The 25,106-nt window shown below is 51.2% G+C and overlaps 1 protein-coding gene across 1 annotated transcript in view; it reads right to left on the bottom strand.

Moving 5' to 3' along the window:
* Positions 1–13,651, bottom strand: part of MN1 (MN1 proto-oncogene, transcriptional regulator) — a 32,220-nt gene extending 18,569 nt beyond the window's left edge. Inside the window, exon 1 of the mRNA XM_080628835.1 lies at positions 9,858–13,651. Within this exon, the coding sequence (XP_080484961.1) occupies positions 9,858–13,281 (3,424 nt within the window). The 5' untranslated portion in view covers positions 13,282–13,651. The remainder of the gene's footprint in view (positions 1–9,857) is intronic.
* Between the last annotated feature and the right edge of the window lie 11,455 nt (positions 13,652–25,106).

Below are 25,106 nucleotides of genomic sequence, written 5' to 3'. Positions count from 1 at the left end.
TCTCCAACCGTCCCATTGCCAGCATTTAGAGCCATCACAACTCACACCCGATCCACAGACAGCTACAAGGAATTAACGACGGTGGTTCGGAACTTCCCGGTTGTGGCAAGTAACAATAAAAAAGAACCAAAACGAAGAAGTGTTTCGCTCTTCTCTCTTTTCCGTTATCTGCCCATCTCAACAATAGCTCCTATCGATTTTAATTACATTTGAGACAATCTTATTTTTTCCTCTGCCTCTAGAACGACGGCATGGTAGAGAGCACAGGGAGCTGGGCTGCGAGCTGTTCCACCCAACATAAAAAGAACAGCATGTGCCTATATTTAGAGGTAGAGAAGGGAACGACAGCATCCAGGGAAAAAAATCATACTGATTTTATCTTTAAAAAAGCACTTATGTTTTTAGTGTGTTTAAATCAAGAATGTGTTGCAAGTGTTTGACCCTATATCCAGCAACAATAAAATCTGTTCCACCATAAAATACCAGCTGCTTTGCACTTTGAAAGATAATACTATTTTTGAAGTGTTTCAGAATTATTGTCTTGTAGATTGTGGTAATTTTTATTATGATTACTGGGGAATTCCTTTTTTTTTTTTGTTTTTTTGTTTTTTTGTAGAATACAAACAATAGGCACATTTATAGTTTTCTTGCTTTTAAAACTGTTTGGTCTGAAATTTTAGCTACTTTTCAGACTAGGCAAAAAACAGTTTTTTAGCCTAACATGTTGGCACCAATAAAAATTAACAAAACAAGTGAGTCCAATCAAAACTACCAGATGCGAACAGTTACCTGATTGCCTGACACATCCAAGGGACACCCTGTGTGCAGCACTATGACATCCAGACCATAGGTTGGAATCTCACCAGAGTATGGACAGCTCAGAGCTCGCTCAGGTCCTGGTGGGGGTGGACCCTCCTCTCCCCTTGCCCAGAGGAGAACAGCAGAGCAGAGGAGCCCATCCATGGTGATGCTCCATCCCCAGGCACCTGGAGGAGTGAAAACCCACCTCGCATCAAGCTACTTTCACATCATTTTGATTTCTTTTCCTGTTGCTCAGACTGAGAAATTCATTTAGAAATTCACACACACTGGATCACCAGTGCTGCAACTGTGGGGTTTTCTTGCTTTTCCAGGAGAGGAGAAATGCCGTACTGGGGAGACAGCACAACTGCACCATCCCCACCACACACACTGGCAGAAGAAGTAATCGATGCAGAAATGAGATTACCAAGTGGAACAAGACACACTCAGCTCTACATTCCTCCCTGCACCCACAGCTCATTCCCACCCTGACCACTGCAGCCAGAGCCCAGTGGCACACTCCACCTGGCACTGTTCAGTCCCGAGTGCCAGCCTCTGATGGGCACCCAAGTACCCAGACTCATTCCCAGGGTTCCTCTGGCTCTGCCAGCATGGGACCCCACCACAACCCTCCCAGCATCCTCTGCCAATGTCCCGGTGGCACCATCGTCGCCGATTTCCTGGGCACTGGTGAGGCTCCTCCGGCCACCACACGGCCGAACGCCACCTGGTTTCTCTCATTTGGACTGTAAATCTTTAGCAATGGGAACATCTCCCGGGTTTCTAAAGCACTGTGACAATTTATGGTGCAATAAATATGGTCTTAATAAAAATAATAATAGAGTGGGACCTGAATATGGACTGCACAGTGATCTAAATCAAACATAAACCCAAGTATCCATAACTGCAATGGGAATGACTTGACCAACTGTGCCACCTAGCCAGGAGTCAGGAACGCTCAGGCAGACGCTCCCTCCTGCCTGCTCTCACCAGACAGACAATTCCAGCATCACCTCCAGCAGCAGAGGGAAAGAAGCGCTCAGCCCTGCTCCCCAGGGACATCCCCACTCGCAGTGCATCTGCATCTGCGCCTCTCAGACATCCTTCATCTCCAGCATTCCTGTTTCCCAGCACCTCTCTTGTCTGAGACCAAAACATTCTAAAATGTCATCACGGAGGAACATCACAACCAGCCCAAAAAAACTAGTGAATGATTTTTCTAGGAAAGAGATGCAAAAATTCTGACCAGGTAATAACCCCAGCCCACCCTTCACTCCCTGTGGGAATATGGGAACAGAGCATTTACATCTTTCTAGCAAAATGGTTTCAGGGTACAGTTAAAAAAAAAAAAAAAAAAAGGAGAAAACGTGGTGCCTTTCTCAAACTGCATTTTGGGAGAGGATCAAGGGGAGGCAGGAAGGATGTGACTGTTTCCAGGGGGTTTTAGTGTATTTGCTTCACACAGCAAATTAATATTCTCAATTTTAAATCAGGAATATATTCTTAATTAGGGTATGAAATGTTTTAAAATCTTCCTCACCTTACAAATGGCTGCTTTTTCAATTAACTGTGCTTCCTCAGCCTCAGGATGATCTTTCTATTAGCAATACAAATACTTTCTAATATTTTCTGAATACTAATTCACAAAATTAATTAAATGCAGACTTAACTCTGAAAACATATTATTTTACTACAAAAAACTGCTGCCTCCCAGCTCCTGACTGATTCCAGGCTTCTCAGTGATGAAGAGTATCAAGTCCTAAAGGCCCAGCAGTCAGAAATGAAGGTAAGAGAGTGAAAAGAAAACAGAGGAAGCAACTCAGTTCCCTCATCTCGCTTTTTAAAAGCTCATAATGGGGGGAAGTAAAGACAAATGTTCAAGAGTGGCCACAAAAGCGGGGCCAAAGCACTGTCCTCAACACCATGCTGTGCTGGGGAAACCCCGTCAGAGCTCACACATGTGCTCTTTGTGTTTAAACTCAAATAAACTGTTTTTATTTTAATGTAAAAAATTCTATCAAAGCAACTCTTAAATGTAACCGGATTTCTGCTTACCAAAATAAAAAAAAAAAAAAAAGAGCTTCTTTAGACAAATTTTCAAAGCTAGTAAGAACATAGACGGCACGGTGTCGTGCACAGCACTGTTCTGTTCAACACTGAGCAGACACAAATACATCTCCTCAAATTGAAACCAAACAGTGAAGGCTCCCAGCAGAAGGCGAGCGTGCAGACAGGGCACATTTCACCTCAGGAGCTTCCCATGAGTGACAGACACGTGCATCTTGGGGAGGGAAAGCATAAGGTGTGACAGAACAGCTACTGTCCAACGGGGCAAGACAGGACGTGGGAAAACATCTAAAAATGGCCAACATGGATCAGACCCAACCCCATGGGAGAGGGATGTACTGTAGGTCAGAGTCAGGTGTCTCACAAGGGCATGAGCCCAGAACACGCGGCTGCTGATCACAAACACTCTTACCATGACGCTTGTACCATCACACAAAATAACTCAAGTACGGGGGAGAAGATCACAAGAAAAGCAGCAACCAAAGTATTTTTGCATCAGTATATAGATAAAAAGTGCCGCACTAAGAGGGTGCATTTCTAGATCTTACCACTCATTACAGCAACTAAGGAAAATGCATTTCCCACATGCCTGTGCTTTTGTCATTTGCCAGGAGATGAGCAGAACGTGAAGACTCAGAAGGGAGGGCGTGGGGGCAGACGAGGAGAGGGGGTGCTGGAGGGGAGCAGCAAAGCAAAATCATCTAAGATGTTCGCTTTGAAGTATTAAGAAAGCTTGTAAAAATTAATGGATTAGACCTCCAGCTGTTCCATTCTCAGCTTTAAATTTAAAAGGTGCTTTACTTTGGAACATTGGCACGTAATCCATAAAATATATATTTTAAAAAAAGAAATAATATCTTCGCATTATGAATTATTAGTGACCTTTTTTAATGTTTTAACTGCACCAACACGAAAGTGTTTTGCAAAAGAGAAGCAGCTAACTACAAAGAGTATCAGTATTTTTACGCAAGTTAATCATGGTCTCACTGTGCAAACTGGGTCCATCTACGGAGCAGCAAAAATTCGGATTTCCATTTTAAAAGTTGAGAAATCCAACCAGGATCAGAAGGTCAGGACAGATCTTGAGTTTCCTGAACATTCCACAGCTTCACCTACTTTATTTCCATAGGGTTCCCTGCCCTGCATCCCTTACACAAGGAGTGGTGCTGAGGAAGTGCACAAGAAACCCATGTTCTAAATATACCTCATCAATGGAAGTGCTTGCTTCTAAAACACCCCTCAAATAAATGAAACCAGAATAATTCTGTATTTAAAAACCCAACACATCAATCTTCAAAATGTCCTGCAAACTGTTAGCACGTATTTACATGCACAGACTCTGCTCTTTCCAAGCAAAAAGCCAGGACACTTTGACCGACAGCACTGGAGCCAGGTGGCTGCGGGCACCCGCTGCACGGTGTCCATGCCGCCTGCACACAGAGCGCTCCAGCACAGGAAGGATGATCTGCTTGATGCTGGTGATAAAACATGGAAGGATCCCACTACCCACAGTCTGGCTGCTCTCTCCTGATATTCTCAATGTGCTCTAGGAATTAAGTAATTAAACTGTTTATGGTATTTCAGTAAATTTAGCATTAAAAAAGCATATGTGTCGGGCCACCTGAAGATTCATTTAGAGCTGGCTGTACATGTTCTGTGGAAATTCCACTCACACGTGTATTTAACAGAAATATACGAGAAACCAGACTGAAAATGCACAGTAATTTGTCTAGTAGTAAAATTTTATATGGCCACATAAAGACATTTTGCTGTAGCAAAACCTCCCTCTCACAGAACATTGCAGAAGCTCGAGTTAGCTGTTACAAATAAAACCAGCCTATATACTTTGACTTTTGTTTAATGCCTTATCCCTAGCTCTATACAAGTAACAACAAACTGCATCTGTAGGTATCGCTCATGAATAACATTTTTTAGCAAAAAGCTGTTGGCGGTTTTATGGCAGAGCATTCCACTAGCTTAAGGGTAAAAACACAGGTATCAAACGTTAAAAATTAAGAGCAGACATGGTGTAATACATCACAGATCAGAATAAATCTGTGCTGTCATCTAAGCTCATATATAAATATTAAGTCTAAATCATTTCCTTTAATATCGTATGTAAAGATATGAAGCACACTCACACACCAATTTCAAGAAATAAATCCCCCAAAGTCAGTCTCACACACTCGCTCACACTCAGTGTGCACAAAACAGCCCAGCTAAGACTAATCTCACCATTGAACATGCCAGCATGAAATAACAGACTGGTATATGACAGCACCCACTTGGTCATCTGCAATAATTCAGTGCAATCCACTAAAATAAGCAGAACAGGTAAATATGAAGACCAAAAATTAATGGACAGACAGACAGACGGATGGATGCAAAGGCAAATAGGGTGGCTATGGTAGTTACTGAAACGCCAGTAAATTCACACATTTCCTGCATTAAATATCTCAGTGCATTACAGCAGCAACAGCAAATACTATTGAGAACTCTGCCACTTGCCTCTCTAATGTTCGGCATAAAGGTCTACAAACACTCTCCTGCAGAGTGTTTATAAAACAAAGGAAAACGTTTCCAAACAGGACCATTTTCTATTAGAAAACATTAAAAATGACAGTTGCTCAAAGTAAACAATACAGTGTTCCTATCATCCACAGGAAGCCAGGCAGGGGCAACCTCTCTATTTTTATTAACAGGTCAGAAGAGTTTAAAAAGATCATATTAAACCCAAACCTCAGGCACACTGAACTCTCTCCTATGATATGCAACGGGAGTATTCCTTCCCCATAAATCTGCATGCTAATCCAGAGCGTTTATTAAAGATGTGTATTACATTTCTGTGGAGTAGATCACGTAACTTCTTGGCAAAGGCAACAGCATTTTTTTTTCCACTAACTGTTAAAATTCCTTGTGTAAGTTTAAACAGCCCTTTCGAGCAAACAAAGCAGTGTCAGGAATCACAGATCCATCGCTGCAAAGTGCGCTGAGCTCCGTCCCTGCGAACTCATTTCCAACACCCTCACTACATAAAACCCGTTCCAATCACACACTGCCTGCAATGATATTTACGTGTTTGAAATGCCTCACAAGGGGTCCAACAAACTCGATCTCAGTAACACAACCAGTCCCTTGGTAAAGCCTCCAACAAAATATAGCAGTATTTAAAATAAAAGCACACAGGTTTTATTAGCTGTGAACATAGTATGAACATAGGAAAAGAAAGAAAACAAAGGCTTCTTGCCGCATCTGGACCAAACCTGACCTTTATTAATGTATTTGGTGGTAATTTACAGACATTCCATGCTGGCCTGTGGGCTCGTTCAGTGTTACGAGGAAATATTAACAAAAAATCAGAGATGGAAACTAACTGTGCTGCAAACTGCCTGTGCCCATCAGACTCGGACAGACGAGCCCAATGGCCACCGAGCCACTGAACACATTCTCATCTTTTCCAGTCAGCACCTGCATGGCTCTGGGTTACACAGGGACATCTTCACCTGACATCTGCAGTATGGGACCATCAACATTTCAATTAAAAACTATAAACAAAACACCACCACCACTTGACTCCTGGGTTTCTAGAAAACACTGATCAGCACTGCACTGAAGGGGAAATTGTTCTGGTTCAGTCAAACCAGGCAAAGCAAAACCCCATTAAACTGGCCCTGGGTTTTTAAGTGAATTTGATCTGGTTATTCTTTGTCAGCTAGAGCTGCGACGCTGAAGTCAACACAACCTCTCTGGACTCAGTGTTATTGTATCTCACTCCCAGCTCTGGCTGCACAGCAGAGGAAGACCTGAAGTCCTAGAAAGCATTTTTTTTTTTTGAAAAAAAAAAAATAAAAAAAAAATCCCAAACTGTCAGCCACTTCACACAAAACCTGTTAGCGCAAGCTGTGCATCTGAGAGAACTCCTCATGGAAAATTCACATTTCAGCAAAGACCAACATCCAGCCAGCATTAATAATGTTAAATTCAGAAACAAAACGTGCACACTCACACACAGCTCGCTAAAGGCAACCACTAAATGGTGTCGGTGTGGACACATAACACAGGCACCTACAGCACGGTGCCTGCTTCCAGCCACCTTCCAACCTCACAGCTGGCACAGATTGCCAGGTATGAGCAAATCCTGTTAATGCCAGCAGGAGGAAAAAAAAGACGAGCTGTAAGGAATGTGACCAGACACTAAACAACTCGGACAGGTTGCATCCCCCCGTAATCCGCGCAGTAGCCGAGGATTTGAAAAGTTCCCGATCCGCCGTGGTCTGGGGAGCTTCCCGCGCCAGCTGCCCCCTCCCCACCGCCACCGGCACCGCAGCCGCCGGTTCCCGTCTTCGGCTCCACGGAGGAGCGCAGTGGGAATGCGATCGGACGCGCACACAACGCTCCGCCGAAGGGACGCCGCCCGCCGCCGCCCGTGCCTGCGTGGCCCGAGCCGTCGGTGCACGGCAGGGCCACACCAGGAGCCAATCCCCCAGTGCGTTCCTCCGCCACGGCAGGTGGGATTAAGCAACCACCGCCAGCGGCTGTGTGAATTTGGGGCTAACGACCAGCCTCACCCTTATCAACACGGCACAGCGCTGCAAACGGGGAACAGCCCTGAGCACGGTCAGGAACTGCTGGGAATTCGGAGAAGCGCTGCCCGCTGCCTGCGTTCACTCTGCCCGTGTACACCGGGGAGCTGCTGGATGCAAATCCCAGCCGGCCAAAACGCCTTAAAACCTAGGTCACTGGATAAATAAAGCCTTGCCTGCAACAGTTTCAAATACTCAGGGGCACGGCAACGTGAAGTTAAATTATTTCTACCAACAGCCTGTTCTTTTTCACCCATTGCATCTTTATCACTTCCAAAACCAGTTAATTATCTGCTGGTCTGTATGAATTTCCTCATCCAAAGAACCAGCCCATTCAAATCCTTCAAGTGACTAAAGTGTGAAACAAAATGAGTGCCTCTCTGCATTGTTGTAAAACTGGTTTGCTATTTTATGTTAAGCCTCCAAAATACTAAAACATATCCTTATATAGGAACATTGATTAAATGGTTTTCCTTCCAAGTGATGAACTATTTTAACAGCAACATTGTGGTTATCGTGACCAGAAAGCAACTACTTATTTCACTAGATGTTACTAAGAATAGTGGTGATCAAAGTGAACGTAGGAGTGCTGCTAAAGATGTTAAAGAAAGCATCGCTCCATATGACACACATACACAAAATATACCTGATTTTAAGCCAAATTACACTTTTAATACATGTGCTGCTCAGGATTAAATCACTTCTCAGAATTAATTTTTTTTTACCCGAAGTTACTCTTTAAAAATCTATTTCTAAACAGAGCACAGTGTGCGGCTCTGCAGATCTGTATGCGTGTGTGAGTGCATACATAACGGGGTGTGTGTATATTATGAGAGAACGTATATATGTGTTCCAGTCTGCCAAGGTAGAAGTGACAGGAACTGTGATTTGTGCTAACTAGCTATTGATCCAGTCAGTTCTAGATGTTGTGTACAAGAAACAATAAAAGAGAAGGGGCCAGGAAGGATGCTGTGTGCAACTCCATTTAAAAATGGAAAAGAAGGGCCCCAAACAAACCAATTTATGTCCTTGCCTGGGTGAAGCATGGAGAATGCTGATGGGCTTCCCAGAGTCTGCTGTGCATGCTAAACACTCCAGCTTGAAATGAGAGGCTCCTGCACTGGGCATTAAGCATGAACAAAGAGACAAACCGTGGGGGCTAGGATTCATGCTTCAGAAAGCCAAAGCTGGAAAGCCAACCAGAACCGGGGGCAGGGAATCACCCAGTTTTCAAACCAGCTCCCTCCTGATTTTCCCAACACCTTCCTTAGCAAAATTATTAAACGCGGAGGACTGTAAAAAGTCAGTCTGTGCCACCAGCTGTAATGAAAACCATTTCAAACTACCCGAGCGGCACCAAACCAGCAACTTTCCTAGGCACAAATAATGAGTTTATATCGCATAAATTACACACGTGTACTTAGCACATCAGAAATTGTCGCCGTGTGTCCACGCAGCAGCACATGCACTTGCACCTATTGTAATATTCACCCACATCATCAGGCAGTTTGGAAAATATGGCTTTGACAAGACAAAATAGAAGCCAATTGAATCTATAATAATCTTTATCTCAAACAGCTTTTCTAATAGACGGCTTTCCATTAAAATACTTTTTTCCTGAGCATGGGGAATTATGATGCCCTCTGAACACGGGGAAGGATCAAAAATGACAACTAATGTTGAAATGAAACATCTGTCAACTAAGCAAGTTTTCTACCAGCACAGCCAGAGCCTCGTTTTAAATTGCCTTTCTATTAAAGAAAAAGAAATTATGCTAAGAGCCTTTCAGCTCAGTATTGCACCACTGGAAGGCTTCTACTGCAAGCAGGGAAATACCTGGCACCGGGGAGGACAGCACCACTCCCAGCGTGGCTGCACGGCTCAGGAAGAGCCCTCTGACAGGTTGGGGGAACTGGCTGGAAGGCTTGGCCAGTGCGGGGCTTGAGGAGCTCCCCCTCACAGCACCCCACACCCACAGGGCTTCATGAGGAGCCCCCTTCTCAGTGCCCCATGAGCGGGAGCATGGCTGGGTCTGCACTCGGAGACCCCTGCTCAGCACTTGAGACCGCACGCCAGCCCCCTGGGAGGGAGGGGGTTGTCTGCCCCCAAGAGGTGTGATGGGGATGATGGTGGCAGAGACACCATAGGCCAGCATCACCTGGTGCTGGCTGGGCAGCAGGCGCTTCATCCCTACCACTGCCCCCCCCCCGGCACAGCCACCAGCATCCCATGCCCCAGCCTGGTGCAGGAATGCACCCAGCACCCACTGAGGTCCCCACCATGGGTCTGGGGTTAGAATGTGCCCAGTGTTCCAGGGCCAGAGCTCTACCACCTACCACCCCCCCTTCCCCAAGCAGCCCACTATCCCCTCTTCGTGGGCCAGCACCCATACAGGATGACAGATACCTTCTTTGCTGGGATTCGGGGGCTTGGGCTTCTCCCAGGGCACCATGGGCTTGTCCTCCTCCTGCCCCTCCATCAGGGCCTTCTCACCAGGCAGGTACCAGGTGGAGTTGTGCTCCGCCATCAGGGAGTCCAGGTCGATGGTGCTCATGGCGCCCTTGACGCTCTCTGAGCAGCAGCTGCCCAGGTCGCTGTCCCCGTTCTGCCCTGCACACTCCCCTTTCTTGCTCTTCAGCCCCAAGGGCTGGTCTTCCGAGATGCTGAACTGCTGCCGCTGGAGCTGGATCTGTGCCTGCAGGATCTCCAGGGGGTGGATCTCATCCTGGGCCGAGGTGCTAGTGGGGGTGCGCACCTGCTCCATGCTCGGTGTGCCAGGGTGGGCACCCGCTGTGGTGCTGAGCCCGTAGCTGTCAGGGGTCGAGGTAGACGTACTGAGGAGGCCAAGGGCCAGGGGCTTCTGTCCGTTGAGAAGTGCGTGCTCCCCACGGGGCAGCTTGGGTGAGCCGCCCAGCAGCGGGCTGCGGGTGGGTTTGGAGGCAGCGTTATCAGAGCTGGAGGACACCTCGTCCTCATTGCCATAGCTGGTGCTGACCTCATCGGGAAAGTCCACGTGCGGGGAGCTGCCATCCGACTTGGTCACGCTCTGGATGCCACTGTCCAGGGAGGACATCAGGTCGGGCTGCTCCCCCAGCAGCAGCTCGCCGCCCTTGCCCCAGGATGGCGAGGTCAGGGGCTTGTCATGGGGGGTGCCCCCACCACGCTCTGTGCCCGCGGCCCCTGGCGGGCCCCCCGCAGCCCCCGGCTGCCCCGGGCTGACACCGGCCCCACTGCCCTCGGTGGTCGAGAACTTCTCGAAGAAGGTGCCGGGGCTGACATGCCCGCTGTCCCGTTTCCGGCGGCCCCTCCCCCGCCCGCCACCCGCCTTCCCCTCGCCACCGGCCGTGGGCTCCAGCGCGAAGCCGGGTGAGAGGCTGCTCTCGGCAGGTAGCAGTGGGGCTGTGCCCGGCGCCTTGCCCGTGGATCCCCCACCAGCTGGCGGCCCTGGGGGGAAGTAGTCCGGGGCAGCTGGTGGCGGCGGGTCAGGCTCGGCCTGGCTGAGCTTGCGCTTGGCCTCGGCCGGGCTCTTCTTGTTGAAGGTGACGTTGAGGTTGGGGGCACCCAGGCTGGCGATCATGTTCTGGCAGGCGGTGGAGAGGGCGGCCAGGCAGCTCTGCCCAAAGACGTTGTCCTTGCTGGCCGGCTTGCTGAAGGAGCCCAGTGAGAGAGCGCCCAGCTTGCTGGCGGCAGGCCGTGGCGGCGGCGGGGGGAACTCAGATGGGGGTGGCGGGTATGCACCCGGCGAGGCGCTGAGCGCGGGCCCAGCCCCATGGGCTGCTGGCTGCCGCGCCGCTGCTGCAAAGGGGAAGCCAGGCTGGGCAGCGAAGTCGGCAGGGCCACGGCGCTCGGCAGGTGCACTGGGCAGTGCCACACCACTGCCTGGCGACTGCAGCTGAGAGAGGCCACCCATGGCAGGTGTGAAGGGCTGGTGGACACCAGGCGAGGGCAGGGCCTGTGCTGGCCCCTCGCCTGCCATCCGCAGCGGCTCCTGCAGCCCCAGCCCGCTGGCACCTGGCCGGAACAGCACGGCGGTGCTGCCCGGCTGTAGGCCCAGCTCATGGGGGGCCGCCTCAGCCGGCAGCCCTGGTGCCGCCATGCGCTGCGGCAGCAGCTCCCCAGGTGGTGGCGGCCCCGCAAACCAGGCGCTGTCGGGGGCCAGGTGTGGTGCTGGCGGGTCGAAGCCACGGCTGCTGCTGGCCTCGCGCTCAAAGGCAGGCGGGGGCAGGCCGCCGGGTGGGCCCACCTCACCGTGGTGCCCCAGCTGCTGCAGGCTGGGCGGCCGGAGGCGCTGCTGGCTGCGCGAGGCCATCTGCTTCATCACCAGCGCCGCGTTCTGGCGCTGCGCCAGCGCCGGGTGCTCGGGGCCACCATGTGGCAGTGGCCTCCCGAAGGCCTCAGGCGCCGGTGGAGTGAAGTCGCCAGGCAGGCCAGGGTAGGCCGTTGGGGAGAGGTGGCTCTCCATGGCTGGGCCATGCATGCCGCTGCCCCAGGAGGTGCAGCGCTCAACGCCGGGGTTGCCAGGGAAGTCAAACCGCGGCCTCTTGGCGATGCTCACATAAGGGGCATCGAAGTGCTGCAGTCTTTGATTTGGTGGCTGTGGCGGAGGAGGGTGCTGCATATTAAACATGGGGTCGGTGTAGGGATGCATATTCCTGTTCTCCAGTCTGTGAATAGGGTATTCAAACTGTGCATGCTGGTTCTGCATTAGGGGCCCATTGTCCTGCAGGTTGGGGTTGGGAGCGTTGGCTTCTGTTTGCTGTTGCCTAGGGATGGCTGGCGGGCAGGAGTTCTGTCTGGCCAGCAAGCCCGGCGGCGGCTGCTGCGGCGGTTGCGGTGGCTGCTGCTGCTGCATCAGCGGGTGCCTGGCGCTGGCCACAGGCTCCAGGCTGGCGGACATCTTCCGTGTCCCCCCAAAGCGCTCGAAGAAGACCCCGTGCTGCTGCGGCGGGTGCGCCTTGGCCACGGTCATGCCCGGTGCCCGAGGCAGGGCGGGTGCCCCGGAGAAGCTGCCGCCTGCTGGCACGGGCCGCCCGCCACCATAGTGCGGCAGCTGCCCCTCTGGCTCCGACGGCGAGAACACGGGCAGCTCGAAGTGGCCGGCGGGGCCGTCGCCGGGGTAATTGTATTCCAGCGAGTCCACGCTGCCCTGCGCGGGCAGCCGCCGCTGCTCCAGGCCGTGGGGCTCGGAGGAGCCGGCCGCCGGCAGCCCGTGGAAGGAGGCTGCGCGGTTGGGAGACTGGTCGAGGGGCAGGCAGGGCGCCGGCACGGCGTGGCTGGAGCTGCCGGCGCTGTGGTGCTGGAAGTCGGGCAGGTTCCCGGGTCGCTGCTGCCCGAAGCCCTCGCCGCCCTGGCCCTCGGCCATGTGCTCGTAGCCGTCGGCGAACGCCGTCTGCCCGCCCAGCGCGCCGCTGTAGCCCAGGAGCCGGCCGCCGTGCACACAGGAGGCGCCAGGGTCGGACCCGAAGTTGCCGCCGAAGTGCGGGGGATGCTGGTGCGGGTGGTGGCCGCCGCCGTGGCCGCCGTGAGCCGTCTGCCCGCCGAAGAAGCCGTGCACCGGCGGCTGCATGCCGCTGCCGTGCAGCTCGGCGGGGCCGCGGCCCGGGAAGCCGTAGGCGTCTGCGGGCAGGCTCATGTTCATGCCCAGGAGGGGCGGCTCTCCCAACGCTCCCAGGGCCGGGTCCACCGCCGCCGCTGCCGCCGGGCCACCGCCGGGGAAGGCCGGCGCCTTGAAGTGCGCGCTCATGCTCAGTCCGGGCTGGCCGAAGCCCCGTTCCGCCTGTCCGCCGCTCCGGCTGCTGTTCTGCGGCTCGAACTGCTCCAGCCCGAACATCCTGCGCTGCTCCTCAGCAGGGCATGGCTGCTCCGCTCCGCCGTCCCGCTCCGCGATGCTCGGCCGCCCCGCTCACATCCTGCCGCGCCTCCGCGCCGCTGGCATCGGCCGCCCGCCTGCGCTCGCCCCGGCGGCTCTCTGCTCGCTGCCCCCCCTGCGCCGGCCGCGCTGCGCTGCCCGAGAGCCGACGGGGCGGCGTGCCGCCGCTCATAGGCTCCGGCGTCCGGGAGCTGTGCGCCGCATCGCCGGCCCGCCGTGCGCTGCCCGCGGTTCGCAGGGCTCCGGCGGCGGCAGCGGGGCCGGGGCGAGCGGCGGGGCCGGCGCTGCGTGCGGGCGCTGGAAGGGCTGCGCCGCGCTCCCCGCCGCGCTCCCTCGCTCTCACCCGGCGCTGGCGGAGCAGCAACAAGTTTTGCATTTCAGCGATGAATTTCAGCCATCGGGGCTGCGCCAATGAGCGCGCACCGCCCGGGGCGGGGCTCGCCGTTAAGGTGGCTCCGCCGCCGGCCCGGCCCCGCGCTCCGCCCCGTGCCCAGCGCTGCCGCCGCTGCTCCCGCGGAGCCCTGAGAGCGGGAGGCACAGTGGCCGGAACCGACCGGCGGGACCCGGACCGGAACGGTCAGTGCCGCGCTCCCCGCCAGCCCGCGACAAGGAGCAGTTCAAGCGGCCCCGGAAGTGCCCGCGAACCCCCGGCTCGCCCCGTCGGGCTCGCCCAGGACGGCAGCCGGAGGGGAGCCGGGAGTTAGTGGCAGCGGGGAAGTCCGAGCCCAGTGTTCCCGTGCGGACAAACGCCCCTCAGGTCCGGGGCACCGAACCTGCCGGCGGGATGAGGAGCGGCTCGCACACGCGGTGGCCTAAAAAGAATACCAAAAATGAAAATTACTCTCACCCAAAAACCCGGGATCTATAAATAAGCGCCCGCCCGGTATTTGTATATGGCAGGAGAGTTTTAAGGGGATTTTTTTCTGCAGGATCAGGATGCTGCGTTGTGATTAAATATTGATTTTGTGTAATTAGTTTTCATGTGAACTATCCTCCTTGCTGATGGCTTGGAGATTTCAGAACTCGAGAAGAAATGGAATTGGACATGGAAATTATTACTTAGCAAAGTGACGGGGGGGCCGCGGGATGCGGGGCTGGCACCGGGGCACGGAGCGGAGCGCGCGCGGCCAGACAGCGGCACAAAGGAACGGGGGCTGGAGGGGGGTGTCCCGCTCCATCGCAGAGGGAACGGCGGTCACGGGGCCGAGGTGGGGAGAGTAGGGGGGGAGAGTAGGGGGAGAGAGGAGGAGGGAAGAGGAGGGAGGGAACCGCCGGCCTCTGTGTCCATGTCCCCGCAGCGCCGCCGCGCTCCGCACCGACCGCGGCCCCGCGCCCAGCTCTGCGCCTGCGTGCGCGCCGTCGGAGCCGGCTGTTCCGAACGGGCATAGCGCCCCCTGGCGTCCGCCCCACCGCCGGGCGGGCGGGCGGCGGCCAATGGCCCGGGAAACCTCGATGGCGGAGGCACCGGGACCAGACCGGTTTGAGTTTAGAAGAGACCTTAAAGCTCATCCAGCTCCAACCCCTGCCACGGGCAGGGGCACTTTCCACTAGAACAGCTTGCTCCAAGCCCCTGTGTCCAACCTGGCCTTGAACACTGCCAGGGATGGGGCACCTGCATGCTTCTGAAAAAACAGATATTTACTGATTTAGAAGATTTACCTTGCATTTCATGGAAGATTCAGAATCTGCCTGTTACTTGAGCAGAGCCAGCACAGTCTGTAAGTTTCTGTAAGAGCAGAATAATACCATGAAGGAGAGTGCAGTTAGAAGGATGGAGACATCCGCAGACTGACCATCTCAGGTGCTTCTGGGCAAGCATTAACCCTCCTCTCTCTTCTGTTCTGGTCCTTGCCAGGACCAGCAGCATGCTCCTTCCCCAGAGGGCTTTTCTGCTCCTCCACTGTGGGCCAAGGCTATGCTGCCTTCCAGGGGCAAATTTTAAGGCTGGAAGTTCCAGCGCTGTAACACACCAGCAGCTGAGGCAAGTGAAGTGGTAAGGTGCTCCACCAGACCAGCCCTATACAGGCTCCATTACTATCTGATAACATTTCTAAACATTCATGATTTAGTAGTGTTGTTAACGTTTGTAAAGGTTCACTATTTATAAGCATTCACTGTTTGTTACAGTCCAAGAGTGCTCTGGACTAAACACACCCCGGGGCCACAGACCTCCTATGTACATCTCAGCCTTCAGCACAGAGCTGAGGACAGCTAGGATGGGACCAGCACTGTGGGAGCACTTTGGTCCAAAGGGTCACTCTTATCCAGCCAAACAGAAGGAAACCTCTCAATTGTACCGAGTAGTGAAAAGCCCATTTTACAAAACATTTTTACTTTCAGTCTTTGGGTTCTGGTCATCCTGGGAAGCAGGGAAAGGCATTATTTAAATAGTTGTAGCTGCAGGGGATCATTTTCTAAATTAACAATAGTAATTGCCTCTGCCAAATTGAGAGTTGAGGGGATTCATTTCTTTCAGCTCTCAAGACAATAGCACGATTCGGGGTTTCATATTGCAAGCTCTGAAAACCAAATGGTGATGTTTTAAAAAAATAATAATGCAAACGGCACCAATTGCTGAGCTGGACCCTGCTGCCGCCACCGCTGGGCCCAGGGACCTCGAACCCAGGAAAGGCTGCTCAGCAAAAAAATCCTTTTTAACAAAATGAATGCATCATACATAAAACATCGCGGAGCGCACAATTAGTAAGCAAATGTAAGAGTTCAGCTCAGTTCATAATTATTCAGCAAACCTATTCAGAATTATTTTTTTCTCCCTGCAGCAATCAACTGTGTGGGCTCATTACCACTGAGGATCTAAGGAAGAAACCACCACATAAACTGCACAAAACAAGCCCAGATGCTGGAAAAGCTTCAGCCCAGCTCACCATTAGCAAAGGGCCTTTTAAACTCGTCCATCGAGCAAAACCACATCTTACTTCTCTGTGGTGCTTATACCCCTGCTCTATAAAGACACCATTTCATTAATATGCCAGGCCACAGGTATATAAATTTGAACTCCTAAATAACCTCTGCAGTGCTGGGGAGCGCAGCCATCTGGAACAACACAAAAAAGCATTCGGTTGCCACTACCTGTCACACAGTTGCTGTGGTGCTGAGTCCTGTCTTCAGAGCAAGGGCTCCCCCCACCAGTTACTTTGCAGAAAAGCCAATGGGTTTTTCCTGGCAGGGATTTTCAGTGAACAGAGTCTGAACATTCTGAAGGACAGGTTCCCAAGTCTGGTGGCTGACATTATGGGGAAGGTGCTCAACATTCCTGCCTGGAACAGTTCAGGAAGCTATCACCTCTTCTCCCTCCCAGAACTACTGCAGACACAGTGGCCGGACAGACTCAGAAGGCAAATCTGCAACACTATCACACGAGCTGGACAGTGCAGGGAGCACAGAGCAGGGTCAGGCAGCAGATCAGATGTTCCTCCCCAGGACAAGGTGTCTATTTGCATGTGCCTGCTCAGTTCCTGAGAATGGTGCAGAGCTTTGGTTGTGGAATTGCTCTGCCCTGGCAGGGTGCAGGCCCCTGGGATCTGACCTGCTCCATTGCTTCTTGTCCTTCCCCATGTGAGTGGGTGGGGGTGGCTATCTCATAACTGAGACTGAGGACAATTTCACCTGTAAAACCTATTACTGCCCACACAAGTTCCCCGTACTGATGTAAATATTCCCCTCTCAGTCTTGCCAACAATGTTCTGGAAATTTCTGGAAGCTTTAAACCAAATTCCTTCAGGCACTCGACTGTGTCCCATTTTGAAAAAATGCATGACTGAATAATAAGAGTTAAGGGACTAAAACTATTCCAGTTGTTTCCCGCAGAGACCAGCAGCGGTTTCAGAGCTCAGCCTTTCACAAGGGTTTTCCTGGTTGTTGTTCTGCAAGGCTGGTTGCCTGGTTCACTTCCTTTACAACTCTGAAGCTGTGTATTTCCCTGTTTGGGTTTCCAGGTGCCTCAGTATGGATCATGGTATTTCCACGCTATTGGTATGCTTTTCCATTGCTGCAAAGAGCGTCTTTGTATCACGTGAGTATACTGGGTCCCACTTATGTCAGTTCAGTGGAAACCCTTAGGGCATATGCAGCACTCAGGTGTACATGTGGAACACACTGAACTTTTTCAAATTCAGATCACAAAAACCAAGATAGTGCTGAAGTAACACAACACTGGGTTGTCCAGTTAGGAAAAATGCTAAAGCAAATTTTCCCATCTATAACAACTGTATGACAGAATATACTTCCTGGGCTTTTTCCCCCCTTCAATTTCCCAGCTCTAAAACACACACTGTAGGGTTACACATGAGGGTGTGTGTGGCAGAAATTAGGTCATATTTACAGCACAAAAGATTTAGCTTGGCTGCAGTAACAGTAGAAGTTTTATATTTCCTAAAATAACTCTGTGAAACCTAAATAAAAGTAGTACCTCTGTCAAGGTAATCTGCATTTAACTCTCCTCAGCATTTTATGATGGGGTTTGTATAACTGACTTGGTTCTGTTGTTTTCTTAAACTTGAGCCAGGTGGGAATATAGGTAAGTGTGATGGGGCAGGAGCTATCTTTGAGCACCTGGAAAGTCTGGCTCTCAGTGGGCCAGGCCAGCAAACCACTAATGTTAATTCATTCTTCTTCATCTTATAAATTAAACTATTGTGAAGGGAGAGAATCAGGGGCTATTTTGTAGAGTCCTGATGACTTCATTTTCCCTCAGTGTTAGCTTCATGAGAGCATTCATGCCTTTCTACATCCTGACTTCCCGTGACATCCACAAGCAGCATTTCCAAGTCCTTCTCTTCCACCACTTGCAAGATGTCGTCCCCTGCCTGGGCGGAAAGAGGCTGTGCTGGGGGAACCGCGGGGGCTGCTGGATGCTGTGTGAGACATCACCATTTCACAGCAACTCACCCAGCGTGGACTAGATTGGCCTATCCTGGAGAGGATGCGTGGATCCATGGGAGCTGAGCATCCCACATTCCCACCTAACACCCGCAGGATGCTGCCATCAAGATCCCACCACTGGGCCACTGGTAATGCTGCTCTTCCCAGTGCTCCTCACACAGGGGTCCCAACCACCTGGTCTCAGCTGAAGAGCAAGCTGCACTTCCTGCAGGTGAGAGGAACACTTGAGAATGTGATGCCCAGCATTTGGAGCCTCCAGGCAAACAGATATTCCTGTATTTATTATTGGTCATGTTACCTCACAAGATTTACAGAGAGACTCATGTTTCTGAGCAATTGGTGAACCTTAGCTCACAGTCCCAACTTGTCAAGTTCAAAAACCAGTGCCTCTGCCCATGGGAACTCGTGAAGTGCATCCCAAAGGCAGCAATGCTGGGTCTGGCAGCATCTGGGGTGCAGTGCTGAACCCCACAGCCAAAGGTGCCCATGCACCTCTGCCAGGGATCCCAGCTCCTCCCTTGGTCTTCTCACAGGGCTGGATTTCATCCATAGAAGTTGCTATCTGCTTTTCCAACAGGAATCACGCCGGTGATGGGCAAATGCTGCAGCCCTGGGTACCCCAACACAGCGCTGGCTGCCAACACTCCTACAAACACCCCCCTGGTTCCCCACCACAAGCACAACGTGTTAAACACCTGCTGCCATCATAACCCAGCTTCTCTATCGCATGGCCCCTCAACATCTCCTACAAAAGCCTGATTTAATGCCGGCTACAGACGACTCACGTTGTACTCACAGACTTCTAGCCATGTCAGGCTATCGGGTTTCCAACTAATATCCAAGGCACAACCCAAGCCCGGAGCAGGAACAAAGGCTTCTTTGTTACTGGGGAAAAAAATTCCCCCGAAGATATGAGCAGCACAGTAGAGTTCAAACTGTTAAATGATTCAAATATTGTTTAATGAATACATTTGAAATGAGGTCTCACAACCCGGAACACTTTTTAGATCATCATTTACAAAGAGCCCGCCTCTTCGTTTACTCCTATATGAAGTTGTTGCTTTCAGGTTTTCATTATTGCCATTCTCCTTCCAGGCTGTTGCAGGCACTTCACTTGCTGGAGTAGCTCTGTTCTTTTTGTGATTGGGTTTAGCTGGTGACTGCTGGATGTTTCACAAGTCCTTAGAATCACATCCCAATTATTTACCTTGGATGGCATTTCAGTGGCCATAAAAGACCTGGGAAACAGAGAGAACATAGCAGAAGCACCAGCCCTAGGTGCTGTTCTACAGGGTGCTAAAAGCAAGCTTTTAAAATTAGGAAATTTGTTAAATTAGATTCTCAAGATTTTAACTAGGATTGGAGAAGCTCTGCAAAGGTCAAATCCAACAGATACTTTGAGTTCTTGTTCAGGTCTTGGATATGTGATTCTAACCAGAAAGCCATGTAATTTTAGAGAGAAAAACAAAATTAAAGAAACAAGATCAAAACCAAAATGTGCCTGAGCTGGGAGATGAGGTTCTAAAATTAAACCTGACTTCACTGTGCTACAGCAGCACAAATCCCACGGCCACTGCGAGGCGCAGCGGGCAGCATGGTGCCCATACGGGCTGGAGTGGGTGCCTGGGAAATCCAGCGCATCCAAGTAAAGTGGGGAAAAGAGCAACGGAGCAGAGTAAGTACAAGAACAATGGCAGAACAGGCAGGAGAAGGAGGACCAGAAAACAAGGCACAGAGCAAAAGCAGAACTACTTCCAGCTCCGGTCAGCAGAGTGCATCACAAAACAGAACATCAAACACACAACACCCCTGTGCCCTGGCACAGCAGAACCACCTCGGCTCTATAGCGGGGGGGTTTATACATTCACATGGCCATTTCAGGTACATCCCTGTGGAGGGAAGGGGAGGAACACCAGGATCATAACCCACTACGGTTGCATGTACTCGATCTATATGAATTTCACTCTAGTCAAGCTGAGCTTGCCCTCAGGCAGGCAATGCCACAGGTGGAAGTCACTGAATATATGTCTCCAACAGCAGATGAAACATCCCCATGGGCTCAGTGCCCGGGTGACAGGCACAGCAGTCACTGTCCTCTGGACCATTTCATTTCCCACAAAGAACTTCTCATGTAAAGGAACACTTTCCTTGCTTTGGCAAGCTCCTTTAAAACTGTTTATTTCCAGCCTAAGCATGAATGAGGCTGAGTCCAAACTTGCAGGGCAACACTGTACGCTTGACAACTGGGGCTGGCATAGGAACACTGTAAAAAGGAATAGGAGGGCTTGAACTTTCACAACCCATCATCATTTGCTGAAGCTAATGTTAAATTTGGGAGACACCATTATCTACAAATATACAGAAAGTGAAAATAAATGTCTGCTTTAGCTAATTGCCCAACACAGATAGTGCACAATAGAGCAAAGGGTGCCACAGATAAGACTTTTTTTGAATTTGAAGACTGTGGAACAAACCCTCCCTTATTTCCCATCATCAAGCAGAGGCTGCAGAGTTACAGCCCACATCTCATTTTGTCAGCCCTAACTTTGGAGGCACTGGAGCATGTCCCCACAAGATACTTGTTCCTGAAGCCTACACCTGAACGGGATTTTAAATGTTTTCTAGCTATTAGAGACATAAAATGTGCAGTGAGCAGGTATTTCCTGGTTACAATTTAAATGCTTTCAAGATTAGCATTCACTCAATTACAGCATCTTCTTTGTATATCTATTGTGCAATCTGTGGTGCAGATCCACAGTAGGAAAAGCCTGACTTCTTCCTGCTCTGACCTCTGATACAGACACAGACAGTGGTAAAGCTGGAACAGAAAACTAAGGACAGACACTGTGTTCATACATGTAGCTTAGGGAAAAACACATGAAGGAGAGAAAAACAGTGAGTAACGTCCCTGAATGGTGCTATAGACAAATACACGCACCCTGTTTTCATCAGTCTGTATCAGCAAATACATTGCACCCAATTCTAACAGTTTCTTCTTAAAAAAAATAAAAAGGCAGGTCTCCTCTTTCAGAAGGAATGTTAATGCCACTGGGAAGTCAGAACAAACAGATAATGCTTGTTTACCTGCAAGAGATGCATCGAATCCCCAGACATTCAAACATATCTGTCATGTATGACAGTTTCAGCACTCATATTAGGAAATTGCTTAATTCTTACCTTGAAGTCTTACTTCTTTCATTTGCTGGAAACCCCTGGAATATATCATGCTTACTCCTACCTCCACTGGAGCAACAGAAATAAGGTTTTTTACATAAAGAGAAAAGCATAAATTGCAGGAAATATTGTAAATATTGATTTTGCCACCAAGGACTTTACATTAGAGACTGATTGCTGGTATGGAGCTCCAGGAATCAAATCTTTAAAAAAAAAGGATGTATTAAAGCGCATGACAAAGTGAAGACAGGCTACAAAAGCTCCTGGGAGCAACCCACCACTGCATGCTGCTGCCGCCACCAAGCAGCTTCAACTGGAAATCTGGCTTTGCTTTTGCTTCCTCAGCTATCTGTATTTTAGAACACAAGCAACTAGCAAACATTCCACCCCAGCAATGTGGGCTACAAATCCCGAAGAAAAGCTTCTGTTGATGGGTTTCAGGTGAGCAGAGACTGTTCTGGTTTCCTCCTACCACCCTATTCCAGCTGCAATCGTCAGCATGTTACAGAGGGGCTGGGGAGGGAGATGCTGTAGGAGCCATGGGACCAGGGTGAAGTTCAAATTGTACATGAGTGATATACAGTAAAAATGTTGCTCTTTTTAGCCAGTTGCCCCACTGAGGCTGGGTCTGGAGTACGCTGCGTGTAACAGGGTGTTTTGTGTGGCAGAGATTCTAGCGCCGCAGGAACAAGGCCAGGACAGAACAACCCTGTCCCCACGAGCAGGGGTTGCCAGGGCGCACCGGGAGCCGCAGACCCATGGGGCTCTGCAGCTGCGGCGCTGCTGTTAGCACTGTGGTTACACAGCAAGAGCAAGTGGACCTGGGTGGCATCTGCCCAGGAGGAAGGCAGAAAGGGGGGGGGGGTGTCACGTCTGCCAAACAGCAGGGGTGCTTTAAGAAGAAATGCTATTAAAGGTCTCATGAGCATTGCATACCCAGTTAATCGAGGGATAAACAACCTCGGAGCGTGACAGGCTTCACCTTCATGTACCACAGACTCGATAGGGAAGAGCAAATAAAAGCCATTGAAACCTTCAGCTGAATAAAATGGGAGTTTTAACATTGCAAGGCTTTCCCAGGCATTCCCTGAGCCCTCCCGTGCCTCTGTGGAGGTGAGCACCAGCCGCAGCAGAGAGGTGCTGCTCACCGGCGTAACCAACGTGGGCATTAATTTGCAATGTTCAAGTGCTTCCTACCCAGCCATCATGATCTAACGATGCACAGAATGTCGCTGCTCCACCACAGCGCACCGTGAGCTCCTCCTCTCTGCCAAACAAAGTGAGAGTGGCCGAGAGCGGGAGATGCACGAGGGAAAAGCCCCCCGGGGCTGGCCCCGGCCCCCTCGCACTGTGCGCTCCGGCCATGTGCAGCATTCCTGACTCGTGGTAAAGCTGCGGGGTCCGCACTGCCCCTGCCCACCCACAGCCCAGGGCTCTGCAGAGCCCTCTGCGCCCGTGGTGGCCTGGACTCGCAAAATGAGGCTTTTAGGGTCTGGTCAGAAGGGAAGCAAAGAGAGGATAGAGACCCCTGGAACCACCTGGAACAGAAGACGCTGAAATCAGTTAAACAATGACAGCAAAGAAAAGGAACCACAGCCAGAGGAGTTTGGCACCAGCTAAAGAGCCATTCCTGGTGCTTGTGGTGGATGGGCCCTGGCTGGCAGCCACGGGCACCACACACCCACCCGGTGCACAAACCTGTCCCACACACCAGCCTTTCTGTGAAATCACGACTGCCAAGTGAGGACGACAGCATCAGCTCCAGCACGTGGTGGTCAGTATCACTCCAGGCTGGTTTGGATTGCTCCTACATTCTCTGGGTACCGGTGCTGCAGCATCCGTGTGTGCCAGCAGCTCGCGGTGCCGGTTCATGTGGCAGACAATGGATCTCTCGTCACGCCTCCCAACACAAACAAGGCTTTATTCCCATGGATCCTCTGCAGCAACTCGTTCTGCAGGAGCCCATCCTGCCAACCAGTGCCCCTGGGGCTGCAGCCCCACAGGGACCTCTCTGCTCAGCCCCAGGCACCTGCTCCCCATCGGGGGGACCGGCAGACCTCAGACTTTAGTCAGCATCCAGTGTGCTGTCTTGATCTCCTCTGAGCAAGACCTGCTCGTCCTCTCCCACTGCATCACCCCGGGAGAGCCCAGGGATCTGGTGTGTGTCACAGCAGTGCCTGCAGAGCCAAGTGCTGTGGCAAACGGGTTGCAGCTTCGTGTAAGTCACAAAGCTATTATTTATTCCTCCTGACAAGTTAATCGTACTATTTCAATATTTAAAGTGAAGCACTTGCTTAGTCCAGCTCTCTGAGGACAAGTCACAATGTTAAAATCCATCTGTCGGGCATGATTTAAAACAAAGCAGCAATAAGGCCTCAAGGCAACACTGTGCAGCAGCTCCGGGCTTCAAAGGATGCAGAGCAAAGAAACAGAACATCACCACTGTCACCATCAGACCTGACACAGGTTTATCTGCCTGTTGGACACGCTGTGACCATCCTGCAGCGCATTGGTGCCATCCTGCTGCAGGTCACAAGTTCAGGTGCTGCAAACATGAAGGTTTGAGCAGCAGGAGCAGAATAAATCCTGTGCTTTTGCGGGTCGATGCTGGCAGGTGACAGCAGCGTGCTGAGGCGCTGCAAGTGCCAGGGTGACAGCTCAGACGGATGCCGTCCACGGCTGCTGGAGCAGCCCCAGGGCAGGAGCAGCGCTGCCTGCTGCTGACGGGACCTTCACCTCAGTCCCCTCTGTGCTTTACTGTGTGCAGGCCAGGCTTTAAATACCTCTGTCCCCAGCCATTGACCAAGCTCCAACCCGGACCCAGGGACCTCCGAGCTGTAGCTCTCTGGAGAAGCTGTTCCGCTCCCCTCTGTGGGACAGGGGCAGGGTTTGTTTGCTCAGCTCTGTTATGGAGCAGGATCTGCCCTTGGAGCAGCAGTGGAAGCACAACAGGAACCAAATTTGTGTCAGTTTTCAGAAGTGCTGTGGAAATACAACACCAAACCCCTCACAGCTCCTTCCCCACCTTGTCGTGAGGATTTCACATGGCCTGGGAGGGTCCAGCCAGAACAGTTTTGGCAGGGGATTAAATAATCCTTGTTAAATCACTGCAGAGTAATGGCCAGGTCACATCCCTCTGCAATTCCAGCATTCCCTGGGCTCGGGCTCCCACACTGGCATGTGCCCCCACACAGAAACCTCATCCCCTCTCCCTTGTCTGTTGTGTGTATCTCAGATGTGTTTATACTCTTTAGTGTGGTCTGGTGTCCTTAGAGAAACAAATGTGTGGAGCTGCTATAAATAGGCACCTTGTGGGGTTATTTTCAGTCCTTTTGGCATGATTCCATTTTTAAATTGTAGCCAAAATTAACACAAAGTTAAGGGACAGTTTTAAAAGCATTTACAGTTGCTTAAAGACTCTGTTCCTGGTTCAGGAGATGGGGGAGAGGTCCTTTAACACCAGCAGGTGAACAGACAAAGAAAGAAAAGGGCTCATAAGTCCCTTTTAGACCACACTCGTGTGCAGCCAAGTGATGGATTTAAAAGGTTACTGCTGGAATATGGTTCACAGCAGTCTATTGCAGTGAATAAGTATCACGTTTACATATCCATTATAACAAAACAACACTGTGCTTCCATTACTTCATGTTGGTTTGCCATCTGGAAGCTAAACAAGCTGTGTAGTAAAAAGAAGAATTCGATTTTGCATG

The sequence above is a fragment of the Psittacula echo genome, assembly GCF_963264785.1.
Source record: "Psittacula echo genome assembly, chromosome: 13".
In the NCBI taxonomy this organism is placed as follows: domain Eukaryota; kingdom Metazoa; phylum Chordata; class Aves; order Psittaciformes; family Psittacidae; genus Psittacula; species Psittacula echo.
The sequence above is the reverse complement of the archived record's forward strand: the minus strand, read 5'-3'. Positions and strand labels throughout refer to the sequence as shown.